Raw genomic sequence first — 15,244 nt, 5'->3', positions numbered from 1 at the left:
CTCTGCCAAATGGTTACATCAGAGATGCTTACATGCTAACTCTGCCCACTATTTTATATGAGAGAAGGTAACATGCTAACTCTGCCCAATGGTTACATCAGAGACGCTAACATGCTAACTCTGCCCACTGGTTTACATTAAAGATGCTTACATGCTAACTCTGCCCACTGGTTTACATTAGAGATGCTAACATGCTAACTCTGCCCACTGGTTTACATTAGAGGTGCTAACATGCTAACTCTGTCCACTTGTTAACATGAGAGACGCTAATATGCTAACTCTGCCCACTGGTTACATCAGAGATGCTAACATGCTAACTCTGTCCACTTGTTAACATGAGAGATGCTAACATGCTAATTCTGCCCACTGGTTTACATTAAAGATGCTAACATGCTAACTCTGGCCACTGGTTTATATGAGAGATGCTAACATGTCAACTCTGCCAACTAGTTTACATTAAAGATGGTAACATGCTAACTCTGCCCACTGGTTAACATGAGAGATGCTAACATACTTAAAGTGGGTATTGGTACGTTTACTGCAGTATACACAGTGTGTATTTGTACTTTTACTGCAGTATTTTACAGTGTATATTTATACTTTTACTGCTGTATTTACAGTGTGTATTTGTAAGTTTATTGCAGTATTTACATTGCAGTAGTTGTGCTTTTACTGCAGTATTTACAGTGTGTATTTGTAAGTTTATTGCAGTATTTACATTGCAGTAGTTGTACTTTTACTGCAGTGTTTAGGCTACAGTGTGTAATTGTACTTTTACTTGATGATTGTAGACGTCTGATTGTTTGTCTGTATCTGCTCTGAATGTGGAAACTCTGCATTTATTGTATAATAGGATATATAACTGCTGCCCACACACACACACACACACACACACACACACACACACACACACACACAGAGAGAGAGAAATCAAATCCCACTGCTGTACTGTGTAGGAGTGCTGCGAGAGAAAAACCTGATTATTTCTTTCTGAGTGCTTTCACACAGGTGTGTGTGCGTGTGTGTGTGTGTGCGTGCGTGTGTGTGTGTGTGTGTGTGTGTGTGTGTGTGTGTTGCTAGGAAACAGTGTCCTTAGGTGAAGGCATCAAAACCCTCTCTCCTCCTACACACACACACACACACACAGAGTTACGTAACATTCCTCAGTATCTGCGGAGCATCACCTGCCCACACAGCGCTCTGATTGGTCGCCGGGCTCAGCTGCAGCCTCCTGATTGGCCGGTTGAGTCCACGTGAGGTCATATTTGAACATCTGAGTGATTCCTCTTTAATAAAGACTCGGTTTGATTTCTGTTTTCTGTCTGAAGGATTTTTAAAGCTGCAGAACAGACTGCAGGGCTGTGACGGGCTTTTATTGTGAATTAAACAGGAAGTGTTCTCAGGTTTACAGCAGACAAAACCAATAATTTAGGGCGTTTGTACAGGCAGCAAAAGACTCTAATACGTCAGACTTTTTGCGTAACTTACATTTTTTACGTAACTTACGTGGCTCACCCAACATTTACGCACATTTATTTACTGTTTAAACTGTCTTTTAGAGCCAAACCAGGAAGGTTTCTGTCCTGAACACAGCTCAGTGGTTTTGATGCCTAAATTCACAGAAACTGCAGCTTTTTTTTAACAACAGTGAACCGTACGTGTCTGTATAAAGACATGGGTGCTGTTTTTAGAACACTCTGCTCTGTACCTCATAGGAGTCTATGGGTGCTGACAAATGATCTGTTCTGTCGTCTAGGTTGGAGATGTTGTTGGTTACAAAGATCTTACACTGAATACAGAAACTGATTTTGTGGCTACAGAACATTTGTACGTATGAAAATATTTGGACCGCAATTAAACCTACAATTTACAGTTTAGAGACGTCATGTAATTATTATAGATATTAGTTAGTTTTGCTATCAAACCAACCGATCAACAAGGTTTTTTTTTTTAACCATTTTGCCACCAATCCACACCAAAATGTAAGATTCTCTGAAGTTTCATAGTCTCATGACTTCCAACCTGAGCTGACCAGCCAGTGGAGAAATCTCTCATACGCTCCATATGCGCTTATTGAATGTAACCGACCAATCACAGCGTGGCAGGGCGGGTCCTTCTCTTTAACTGCCATAATAACACCTTAACTTGATTTGTTCTACTTCTACTTTTTTGTTGTTGTTAGTAAGCTTCATTTCAGCTCTTCAGAACCCTTTGGGTGACGTCACAGAGACTACGTCCATATTTTATACAGTCTATGGTAAAATCACATAAATATATATTTACACTTTAGTAATTGAATGAGTGAGATTGTTCGGTTTCTTTTCTAATTACTTATTTTGTTAAGGGATGATGACAAAAATGTGTTATTTTTTGTACTTTTACTGCTGTATACACAGTGTGTATTTGTACTTTTACTGCAGTATTTAGTGTATTTGTACCTTTACTGCAGTACTTACAGTGCGGTATTTGTACTTTTAATGCAATAGTTACAGTGTGTATTTGTACTTTTACTGCAGTATATACAGCGTGTATTTGTACATTTACTGCAGTATTTACAATGCGGTACTTGTACTTTTACTTCAGTATTTTACAACATGTATTTGTACTTCTACTGTAGTGTTTACAGTGTGTATTTGTACCTTTACTGCAGTGTGTATTTGTACATTTACTGCATTATTTAGTGTATTTGTACATTTACTACAGTATTTAGAGTGCGGTATTTGTACTTTTAATGCAGTAGTTACAGTGCGTATTTGTAGTTTTACTGCAGTATATTTGTACTTTTACTGCAGTATAGACAGTGTGTATTTGTTCTTTTACTGCATGATTTACAGTGTGTATTTGTACTTTTACCACACATTTTTAAAGTGCAGTATTTGTACTTTTACTGCAGTGTACATAGTGTGTATTTTTTTTACATTTACTGCAGTATTTACAATGTATTTGTACATTTACTGCAGTATTTACAATGCAGTACTTGTACTTTTACTGCACTATATACAGTGTGTATTTGTACTTTTACTGCAGTATTTTACAGTGTGTATTTGTACTTTTACTGCAGTATTTACGGCCTAAAACCTTTAAAACAAACGAACAAAAACGAACAAACAATGATGACCTTAAAATTATAGAAAGACTTAAAAGCCTTAAATAAATCTTAATAATATAAATATGTATATATACATGTAAAGTATGTACAGTACATGTAGTATATAATTAAATAGACGTGTCCTTTCACAGTAAAAGCACATGTCCTGGCTCCTTCAGACTAAAACACTGTGTATGACTGCGTACAGTAAGCAGCTGATGAGCGTCTCCATGGTGATTACATCATTAAGTCCTAATTACAGTCTGATCACCGTAGGTAACGACAACACTTCCATAATTTATCATCATCCTCATCATCATCATCATCATCATCATCATCATCATCAGAGGCCTGCAGCAGAGTCAGTACTCCTGCCAGGGAGCAGGAACAGCTGCTGCAGTATTTCTGTGTTTGCAGTACTTACAGTAGTAGTACAGCAGTATTCTGCACATGTGCGGAACGGATCAGGAGTCAGAATGATGCTTCAGTACCAGCACTATCTAGTTTGTATAGTATGTAGTACCTGTAGTACCTGCAGTATGTAGTTTGTATAGTATGTAGTACCTGTAGTACCTGCAGTATGTAGTTTGTATAGTATGTAGTACCTGTAGTACCTGTAGTATGTAGTTTGTATAGTATGTAGTACCTGTAGTACCTGTAGTACCTGAAGTATGTAGTTTGTATAGTATGTAGTACCTGTAGTACCTGTAGTATGTAGTTTGTATAGTATGTAGTACCTGTAGTACCTGTAGTACCTGAAGTATGTAGTTTGTATAGTATGTAGTACCTGTAGTATGTAGTTTGTATAGTATGTAGTACCTGTAGTACCTGAAGTATGTAGTTTGTATAGTATGTAGTACCTGTAGTACCTGTAGTATGTAGTTTGTATAGTATGTAGTACCTGTAGTACCTGCAGTATCTAGCTTGTATAGTATGTAGTACCTATAGTACCTGCAGTAAGTACTTTGTATAGTATGTAGTACCTGTAGTACCTGAAGTATGTAGTTTGTATAGTATGTAGTACCTGTAGTATCTGCAGTATGTATTTTGTATAGTATGTAGTACCTGTAGTACCTGTAGTACCAGCAGTATGTGGTTTGTATAGTATGTAGTACCTGTACTACCTGTAGTACCTGCAGTATGTAGTTTGTATAGTATGTAGTACCTGTAGTACCTGCAATATCTAGTTTGTATAGTATGTACTACCTGTAGTACCTGCAGTATGTAGTTTGTATAGTATGTAGTACCTGTAGTACCTGCAGTATGTAGTTTGTATAGTATGTAGTACCTGTAGTACCTGTAGTATGTAGTTTGTATAGTATGTAGTACCTGTAGTACCTGTAGTACCTGAAGTATGTAGTTTGTATAGTATGTAGTACCTGTAGTACCTGTAGTATGTAGTTTGTATAGTATGTAGTACCTGTAGTACCTGAAGTATGTAGTTTGTATAGTATGTAGTACCTGTAGTACCTGTAGTATGTAGTTTTTATAGTATGTAGTACCTGTAGTACCTGCAGTATCTAGTTTGTATAGTATGTAGTACCTGTAGTACCTGCAGTATGTACTTTGTATAGTATGTAGTACCTGTAGTACCTGAAGTATGTAGTTTGTATAGTATGTAGTACCTGTAGTACCTGTAGTATGTAGTTTGTATAGTATGTAGTACCTGTAGTACCTGCAGTATCTAGTTTGTATAGTATGTAGTATCTGTACTACCTGTAGTACCTGCAGTATGTAGTTTGTATAGTATGTAGTACCTGTAGTATCTGCAGTATGTAGTTTGTATAGTATGTAGTACCTGTAGTACCTGCAGTATGTAGTTTGTATAGTATGCAGTACCTGTAGTATCTGCAGTATGTAGTTTGTATAGTATGTAGTACCTGTAGTACCTGTAGTACCAGCAGTATGTAGTTTGTATAGTATGTAGTACCTGTAGTATCTGCAGTATGTAGTTTGTATAGTATGTAGTACCTGTAGTACCTGCAGTATGTAGTTTGTATAGTATGCAGTACCTGTAGTATCTGCAGTATGTAGTTTGTATAGTATGTAGTACCTGTAGTACCTGTAGTACCAGCAGTATGTGGTTTTTATAGTATGTAGTACCTGTACTACCTGTAGTACCTGCAGTATCGAGTTTGTATAGTATGTAGTACCTGTAGTACCTGCAATATCTACTTTGTATAGTATGTACTACCTGTAGTACCTGCAGTATGTAGTTTGTATAGTATGTAGTACCTGTAGTACCTGCAATATCTAGTTTGTATAGTATGTACTACCTGTAGTACCTGCAGTATGTAGTTTGTATAGTATGTAGTACCATGTAGTACCTGCAGTATGTAGTTTGTATAGCATGTAGTACCTGTAGTACCTGTAGTATGTAGTTCGTATAGTACGTAGTACCTGTAGTACCTGCAGTATGTAGTTCGTATAGTATGTAGTACCTGTAGTATGTAGTATCTGCAGTATGTAGTATCTGCAGTATGTAGTATCTGTAGTATGTAGTATCTGCAGTATGTAGTATCTGCAGTATGTAGTATCTGTAGTAGTACTCACCGATGTTGGGGTGTTTCAGTAAACGACAGATTCGAGCTTCACGGTCCAACTTCTGATGATCTGAAAACACAAACACATCCATCAATGTTTAACTTTTCATTATTATAAGTTAGTTCAGGTCTGATCAGAGACCAGGTCCAGGTCTGATCAGAGACCAGGTCCAGGTCTGATCTGAGACCAGGTCCAGGTCTGATCAGAGACTAGTTCCAGGTCTGATCAGAGACTAGTTCCAGGTCTGATCAGAGACTAGTTCAAGGTCTGATCAGAGACCAGGTTCAGGTCTGATCAGAGACCAGGTTCAGGTCTGATCAGAGACTAGTTCCACATCTGATCAGAGACTAGTTCCACGTCTGATCAGAGACCAGGTTCAGGTCTGATCAGAGACTAGGTCCAGGTCTGATCAGAGACTAGTTCCAGGTCTGATCAGAGACCAGGTTCAGGTCTGATCAGAGACTAGTTCCAGGTCTGATCAGAGACTAGTTCCAGGTCTGATCAGAGACCAGGTTCAGGTCTGATCAGAGACTAGGTCCAGGTCTGATCAGAGACTAGTTCCAGGTCTGATCACAGACCAGGTTCAGGTCTGATCAGAGACTAGTTCCAGGTCTGATCAGAGACCAGGTTCAGGTCTGATCAGAGACTAGGTCCAGGTCTGATCAGAGACTAGTTCCAGGTCTGATCAGAGACTAGTTCCAGGTCTGATCAGAGACCAGGTTCAGGTCTGATCAGAGACTAGGTCCAGGTCTGATCAGAGACTAGTTCCAGGTCTGATCAGAGACTAGGTCCAGGTCTGATCAGAGACCAGGTCCAGGTCTGATCAGAGACTAGTTCCAGGTCTGATCAGAGACTAGGAGTGTCCGGCAGCCAAACAGACAATCTGCTGAGGAATGTTTCCAAGTGAGCAGCAGCTCTGAAGCTCTGAGGCTGGAACAGAGACACACACACACACACACACACACACACACACACACACACACACACACACACACACACACACACGCACACACTTTATATATATATCTATAATATAATAAATAAATAAAGATTCATATAAATATATAAAATAAGAGATGAAAGTGATGGAGGAAATCCCTGGAATCAAAGAAACGAGACAGAAATAAATCAAAGAGCTGCAGCTCAGAAGTTTTACTGGAAGAAAGACAACAAACAAAATGTCACGTCGGCTTCAAACACACACACACACACACACACGCACACACACACACACACACACACACTCACGCACACGCACACACACACACACACACTCTGTGATAGAGAACAAACACAGACGGAGGCAGCGACTGTTGTTGGTTTAAAGAACATTTGATTCTGTTTGACTCTCCGTCTGATCGTGTTACTCTCTTCTACTCTATTCTCTGATGATCAATGACCATTATTAATGATCGCCATCGCTCCTGATCACCTGACCACAAACAGCTGTGATCACATACCATAAAATATTGATCAGAGGAACTGAATAAATAAAGCAGATTTAATATTAAACACACAAAAAAAAACACTGTTTAAACACATAGTGAGGGGCAATATTCAGAGATTTAAGTTGTATCTACATGGAAAAAATGTTTAATATTTTCTGAGATTAAAGTGGCAAATTTATCAGGAAAAAACGAATAGGATTTATGATTTAATTATGGATATTCCCTGAGATTTTAAGGTCAAATATTTGGTCGAAAAAATAGATTACAGTTGTATATTTATGAGAGAAAAAAGCTAAAAATTGTTTTACAAATATTGTCTGAGTTTATAGCCATAAATTTAGGAGAAAATAAATAAATAATAATTAAATGTGCAATATTAATCTCCGGGTTTTTTTTTTATCCTCTTGTTTAAATTGTTGATATTTATATGTATCTTTTCTGGTTCATGCTTCTATTTTATTCTATTGATGTATATTTATGAGAGAAAAAAGGTAAAAAAAGGTAAAAAAAAAGAAAAGAAAATATTCTATGAGTTTATAGCCATAAATTTGGGAAAAAATAAACTGACCTCATTAAATAATACTTAAATAAAAAATAATGTAATGTGCAATATGGTCTATATCATATATACTGTTACTATTTTTCTTACCCTCTTGTTTAAATTGTTGATGCTTATATATATCTTTTCTGGTTTATGCTTTTATTTTATTCTATTGATTTTTTTTCTATTGTTGCTGCTGTATTACTGAATATTTGTGGGATTAATAAAGAAATATCTTATTTTATCTTTAAATTCTCAGAGAAAATCTGAGTTTCTTTGGCATAAATTTGCATCTTTTATCTCAGAGAATCACAGTTTTATTCTCAGTCGTCGTACACTTTGCAGAAATGTGCTTTTATTTTGGCGGTGGGGGGGTTTGGTACAGCTCTGGGTGATCTAGACTTCCTGTCACAGGTCGGGATGATGTCATCAGGTAAAATAAGCTGTTTGGAGATGAAGAGGAGCTCTTAACGACGTCGTTAACAAGCTCTCTGTTTCCTGCTCTGCACACTTTACATTTATAGATTAAATATGTAATATTAGCCTCAAACGTTACATCACATCATAATAATCATTATTATTTCTGAGTCATTTTCTTCCTTTTTCTTCGTCTCACAGAAACGTTTGTTCAAGCTGTTATTATTGTTGTGACTGTTATTATGGGATGGCAGCAATGGTTTACTGCAGTGATGTCACACACACACACACACACACACACACACACACACACTCACTTCTTTGTCAACTTTACAAGGTGTTGCTAAGCAACCGAAGAAAATCTCAAAACCAGAATAGTGATCAGAATTTTTCTTCTTCTTCTTTTTTTTTTTTACAGAAAGGGAGAGAACGAGACGGAGAGACAGGGAGAGAGAGAGAGAGACAGACAGGTAGACAGACAGAGAGACAGACAGACAGAGACAGAGAGAGAGAGAGGGAGACAGGTAGATAGAGAGAGAGAGAGAGACAGGTAGACAGGGAAAGATGGAGAGAGAGAGAGAGAGAGAGAGAGACAGACAGACAGACAGGGGACACACAGAGAGAGACAGGTCATCAGCGAGAGAGACAGACAGGTAGACCCAGAGAGAAAGACAGATGGACAGAGAGAGAAGAGAGACAGGTAGACACAGAGAGAGAGAGACGGGTGGACAGACAGGTAGACAGAAAGAGAGAGCGAGAGAGAGAGAGAGAGAGGGAGAGAGAGACAGGTAGATAGAGAAAGATGGAGAGAGAGAGAGAGAGAGACAGACAGGGAGACAGACAGACAGGTGGACAGGGGACACAGAGAGAGAGAGAGAAAGAGAGAGAGAAACAGATAGACAGAGAAAGAAAGAGAGGTGACAGAAAGAGAGAGAGACAGATGGACAGAGGGAGAGGGAGACCGGTAGACATAGACAGAGAGAGAGACAGAAGAAGACAGACAGATATGTAGACAGAGGGAGACAGACAGGTAGACATAGACACAGAGGGAGACAGACAGGTAGACTGTACTGTCACAGTTCAGAGTTTAGTCCTGTTGGTGTAATTTATCTGCTCTTTTGTCACATAAAACCTCCAACAGACAAACAGACACATTAATTAATTATATGTTTAAGTTGATTCATCACAAGTTTTATTTCAACCCACCAATAAATAATAATAATAATAATAATAATAATAATAATAATAATAATAATAATAATAATAATAACCACCTCTGGCAGAGAGTTTCTTGGTGTTGATGATCTTGGCGGCGTACTCTTGACCCGACAGCACCTTCACACAGCGCCGCACCACCGAGAACGCTCCCCTGGCAACAGAACAACCCATCAGCTATGATGAAACATTTTCCTGTTATCTTAATTATAAAAGCACATTTTTGAGTTATAACCACACATTTTTCAACTCATGACAAAATATTTTGAAGCTATGACAAGATATTTTTTTTACTTTTAAACTTGTTCAACTAGATGTTTTTGCTATAATAAGATATTTTCAAGTTATAATAAAATAGTTTACTGTTATAAACAGATCTTATCTTAATTAAAAAAGAATTCTTTTGTTATAACAGCATTTTTCAAGTTTTACAATATATTTTTGTTATAACAAGATATTTTCAAGTTGTAATAAAATAGTTTTCTGTTATAACAAGATCTTTCAAAATGACAAGATATTTTCTTCTTTTTAACAAGATGTTTATTTTATAACAAGATATTTGTCAAGTTATTACAAATCGTTTACTGTTATAAACAGATACTATCGTAATCATAAAGGCAAATTTTAAGTTACAACAGCATTTTTAACGTGCTCACTTTTTGTTATAACAACATATTTTTAAGTTATAATAAAATAGTTCTCTGTTATAACAAGATCTTTTTCAAAATTACAATTACGTTTTTAAAGATATAACAAGATATTTTCTATTATAACAAGATATTTTTTCACAAAAGTCATGACTTCGGCTGATAGAGGATGGATTGGCGTATCATCTGCACGCAAAATTGGATTATGCTGTATGTTTTGCATGTAATTTGAAGGTCTAAAGCCGTGTTATTTGTATGCAGATTGTAGAGATTGGGCTATAAGAAAGGAGTTACACCACCCCAGGAGAAGGGGAAACTGGAGTCTCCGACTGGGGCCAGAGACGTGCAAGGGGTGCTTGCTGGCGAGTGGGGTGCTTGCTGGCGAATGGATTAATTGTCCAATAGGAAAATCTACAGACTGGTTCCAGGGGGAGGAGCCTCTCTGGCGGGGAGGAACCAGAGATGGTGGAGCAGGTGGGGAAGAGTCACCTAGAGTTTGGCTCACTGGTTCTAGAACCAAACTCCTGGGGAGGGGCTGGATGATCTCCTTTTCTGTAGTTGCCCGGGTGAGGGGCACCGGACGACCGCTGATATGTTGGAGTTGGAGGCTCGCCTGCCCACCATCAGGGCGGGTCAAAGGGAACCAAAGACCCTGGACAAAGGAGGTACTTTTCCCTCTAGTGAGCTGCTATGGGTGTGGTTTGGGAGAGAGGATCCGCCCAACTTCACCGGTTACTGGCTCAGGTAGCAACTCAGAAAGTACCTGCCTCAGGTACATAGGTACTGAGCCGCTACTAACTAGTCGGTTGAGGAGGTTATGGCTCGGTTGGTAGAGCGGTCCACTGATCAGAAGGTCGGTGGTTCGATCCCTGACCGTGGCAGCCTACATGTCGAAGTATCATGGGCAAGATACTGAACCCCAAATGGCTCCAGATGCTGCGTTCATCGGTGTATAAATGAATTCCCAATGGTGGCAGGTGGCACCGTTTAGGATAGCCTCGACCACCAGTATGAATGTGTGTGAATGGATGAATGAGTGAAGTCTGTAGTGTAAAGGGCTTTGGATAAAAGAGCTATATAAGTGCAGTCTATTTACCATTAACCATGATTCATTGTCAGACTGGTGCAGACTGGACGCTGAGGGGTTAACATCTTCTGCTCTGACTGCAGCTGGGAGAGCTGTCGATTTTTTGAAAAAGAGTCTCTAGAGGGGTCTGAATTGTCGCTAAATATAGAGACAAAGTCGCTAAGTTGGCAACACTTCTTGCCACGTCGTCCTGTTGTCACATTCAAACTCCGTTGGTTAGCCGTTACAATACAAGTACCTGTATGGGAACAGAGGGCGAGGGGAACTATCTAGTAGGTGGAGCCAAAACACTCAGCCGATTTCCAAAAAGTACTCAGAAAGTACAAAGTGGAAACACGGCTAATTTTGTCTCTGTGTACATATTTCCTGATGGTGAGCCCGTCAGAAGTCTCTGACTGTTTGTGTTCATGCACCAAACAGCAGCTCACAGTACCAGACCTTCTCAGAGTCTCTGGGTGGCGTTCTTGAAAGGATATCGACCGAGGACTCTGTAGGTCTGCTGAGGGACGTCAAGCTCATGTAGCATTGATGGAGAAACTTGGAGGGAGTGGTGGGGAGGAGGAACAACCTGCTGATCAGAACCAGATTGGTCTTCTGTTATTGGACTTCTGTGCTTGTCATTGATTGGCTGAAACAAACACCATGTGTGAGCACAGGGCGGTTCATGTAATTGGTAGCAGAACACCTCAGGCCAGATTTGCGGCCGTATATCCGTGGTGAACAGAGCTATCAGCTGATCGCCACCTGGTGCTGAGGTGGATCAGGTGGCTGCCGGATGGAGCTGGTAAACCCAAACGTGTAGTGAGGGTGAACTGGGAATGTCTGACTGAGACGTCTTAAAGGTCTTAAACTCCACCTCCAGAAGAAGTTTTTGTACATCCCAGGGGAAGTTGGGGATTAGAATGGGCCATTCGTCCCATTTTCAGGGAAAGTTTATTCCGATTGACTGGAGCAAGACAGATTCTGACCAGATCTTTACTCTTTCAGGGCTCATAGAGGGGTCATGGGAGTTTTCCCATCTGGTCTTTCTGTGTTTGTGGATTTAGAAAAGGGTACTGTGGGATTAAGGGCTACCGGGGGGATTGCTAAAGTCAAACACGCTAGGAGGGTGTTGTCCCAGCCCTGAGACTCATGGACAGGATCTGAAGGTGCAGCCGGGGGGAGGAGGGTGTCCAGTTTGCCACAAGATCTCAAAAACCCAAACAACAGAACGGGTCGTCTGACGGCACCCAAAACCACCCATATGAGCGTTTCACTGGTGCGGAGCAGAGCGTTTCTAAACACGGTTCACTGTAAAATAAAATAAAAGGCCACTTCTCTAAGGTTAGTGCCAAAAAGTTCCTGGTTAGGTGTTCTAAGAGACAGATTTAACAGTAAATTAATTATGTAAAAACTGGAAGTGAAGTAGTTACGAGGACAACGTGACTACTGGAAGTGACATAGTTCAGTAAAGTTAGTTAAATACTTTTGTTTTCACACGAGACATAAACGTTGTTTTCCTGGTGAAAGTCCTGGGTTTGTTTGACCCGTCCACCTCCCCTCTCTCCCACTCTAAACTACACTTTTGTGCTTTATACTCCGAATTACTACGGCCACTAGAGGGCGGAGGAGGACAGTCTGAAACGGGTCTTATTGAGCTGCTTGTAGAAACAGCTTTGCAGATGATGTGGTTCTGTCCTTCAACAGACCCTTTTTTTCTATAACTACTATTTTTGCCATTGCTTTTACTGCTACTACCACCAGTACTGTCAGTTTAACTGCAAACGATATTACTGGAACTGCTAACACTACTGATGCTATTACTGCAAGTACTTAATATATACTGATACGTATAGTGCTACTATTATTGCCACTGTTTTTACGGCTAATACTACCACTACTGTCAGTTTAACTGCTGATGATATTACTGGTACTGCTAACATTACTGCTGTTATTACTGCTATTTCTTAATATATACTGATGCGTATAGTGCTACTATTATGGCCACTGCTTTTACTGCTACTACCACCAGTACTGTCAGTTTAACGGCTGAGGATATTACTGGTACTGCTAACATTACTGCTGTTATTACTGCTGATACTTAATATATATTGATACTGACTATACTACAGTGCTACTACTAATGTTACTGCTGATACTACTGAACGATCAACTACAAGTACTGCTACATCCTCTACTACTGCAAGTACTGTTACTGGTACTGGTGATGCTTCTACTACAACTGGTGATGTCACAGTGATGTCATCAGGCGAGGAGCCTCAGATCAAAGGCTCTATTCAGGTGCATTGTGGGAAATGTAGTGTCCAAGGTTCTGGACTAAAAGTCAGGAAACGATCAGTCTCACATCTACCTCAATTATACAGGACAGATTCCTGCTCTTATTGATCACTGTGGTGTGATCAATAACAGTAATATTGATGATAAATTGGAGATAAGAATTTTCTTCCTTGGAGCTGAAGCTGAGTTTTTACAGAAAGCTTTCTGTGTTTCTTCTGTAAGCTGTATTCTGCTCTTCAGCCACCCACCATCACATTATGTAAGAGACCTGGCATTATGTGTGTGTGTGTGTGTGTGTGTGTGTGTGTGTGTGTGTGTGTGGGCGGTGAGTGGGATGGGGTCAGAGAGGTGACACACTCATCTATCCGTCCGTCCGTCCATCCATGGGTTTATCATTATTGATTATAAACTGATCAGCAGTGAAATCAATAAAAGATAAATTAATAAATCGCTGAAACGAAACTGATAAAATCATTTGTAGATAAATGTGTTTTTTTGGTTTTATTCCACTGGCAATAATCAAGAGTAACAGCTTAATTTATCCGTCATAAATTCAGACTGTTAATTAAAGTTCAAATTAAAAGGACAATTAGAGGAAAAAAAGACATTTAAAAAAATAAAAAAATAACTAAAAAAAGCATTTCAATTAGTAATTTACTTCGTACAATTAAAACAGATTAAAATATACACAGAAACTTTTATAGAATAAGAAATTATATTTATTCATAATTATAAGTCTGATATTAACACCACCAGTATAATATTACTATAATAATATTTTATTAATTATTATGACAGTTAGAACAAATTAAATAATGAAAAAGTATTATTAAAAAATAGAAACAAATTAGTAAAAATTGATTAAAAATATATAAATAAATATATATGAATATAAAAATATATAAACATAAATATATATGGCAAAAATTGAATCAAATTACACAAAATTAATTAAAAAATATATATAAATATAATTACAATTATATAAAAATATTACTTGCTTTAAAACATCAAATATTTTATTAAAACACTGATATATTTTAATTATATTTGTATGTATTTTATTACGTGTAATTAAAAAAGATTTGTATTAATTTATCTCCATTTGTTATGCTTTATATTTCATTATTTAATTTGTTCTAATTATGATAATAATTAATAAAAAATCCAAGAATATATGCTAAAAAATAGTATATCAAAAATACATTTGAATTCATTAATAATAATTATAATAAATACATAGAAAAAAATTAATGGAATAACACTACTGTATAAAAAACTTATAATGTGAGAGACCTGATGCTCAGGCTGATGAAGATGACGAAGAGGAGACTTACTTGCCCAGCTCTTCGTACAGCTGATACTCTTCGGTGAAACGAGTGCAGATGACCGTTGCCATTGTGACCCGGCGGGGTGAGGGTCAGGGGGCTCCCTGTCCGTCAGCTGGCGAGGATGATGATGGTGATGATGAAGGCCAAGAGTTAGACCTGTCTGTCTGTCTGTCTGTCTGTAGGATGGAGGAGAGAAGACAGAGAGAGGAGAAGAAGAAGAAGAAGAAGAAGAAGGAGAAAAGAGTTCTGGTTCTGGACAGAGAGGAGGAAGAAGAGGAGGAGGAGGAGAAGGAGGAGGAGGAGGAAGAGGAGGAGGAGGAAGAAGAAGAAGAAGAAGATGGAGGGATGATGGAGAGAGCAGTGAGGAGAGCTGCGTCTCTCTGTCTCTCTGTCCTGATCTGTGGGAGAGAGAGAGAGAGAGTGACGCTTTCAGACGCTTAACCTGCCCGCCCACTCCCCCCCGTCAGCCAATCACAGGCCAGGACACACACACACACACACACACACACACACACACACACACACACACACACACACACACACACACACAGGGTCACCATGGTAACTGCATCCTCTCTGTCTGTGCTGGAAAGTAAGACTGCAAACACTGCCAGCTCTGAGAGATTATTCAGGAACTAAAATACTACAT

At 38.9% G+C, this 15,244-nt stretch overlaps 1 protein-coding gene across 2 annotated transcripts in view; it reads right to left on the bottom strand.

Moving 5' to 3' along the window:
• The window catches only part of camk2a (calcium/calmodulin-dependent protein kinase II alpha), a 31,234-nt gene extending 16,353 nt beyond the window's left edge, over window positions 1–14,881 (bottom strand). Inside the window, exons 1-3 of one of the 2 annotated variants that reach the window (XM_059350993.1) lie at window positions 14,602–14,881; window positions 9,313–9,407; window positions 5,642–5,701 (exon numbers count right to left, since the gene is read on the bottom strand). In XM_059350993.1, coding sequence (XP_059206976.1) covers window positions 5,642–5,701; window positions 9,313–9,407; window positions 14,602–14,663 — 217 coding nt within the window. In that variant the 5' untranslated portion in view covers window positions 14,664–14,881. The remainder of the gene's footprint in view (window positions 1–5,641; window positions 5,702–9,312; window positions 9,408–14,601) is intronic. The other variant, XM_059350992.1, reaches the window with a different exon arrangement.
• Window positions 14,882–15,244: the final 363 nt, after the last annotated feature.

The sequence above is a fragment of the Centropristis striata genome, chromosome 15 (genome assembly GCF_030273125.1).
Source record: "Centropristis striata isolate RG_2023a ecotype Rhode Island chromosome 15, C.striata_1.0, whole genome shotgun sequence".
Lineage (NCBI taxonomy): Eukaryota > Metazoa > Chordata > Actinopteri > Perciformes > Serranidae > Centropristis > Centropristis striata.
This window is presented reverse-complemented; position numbering and strand designations above follow the sequence as displayed.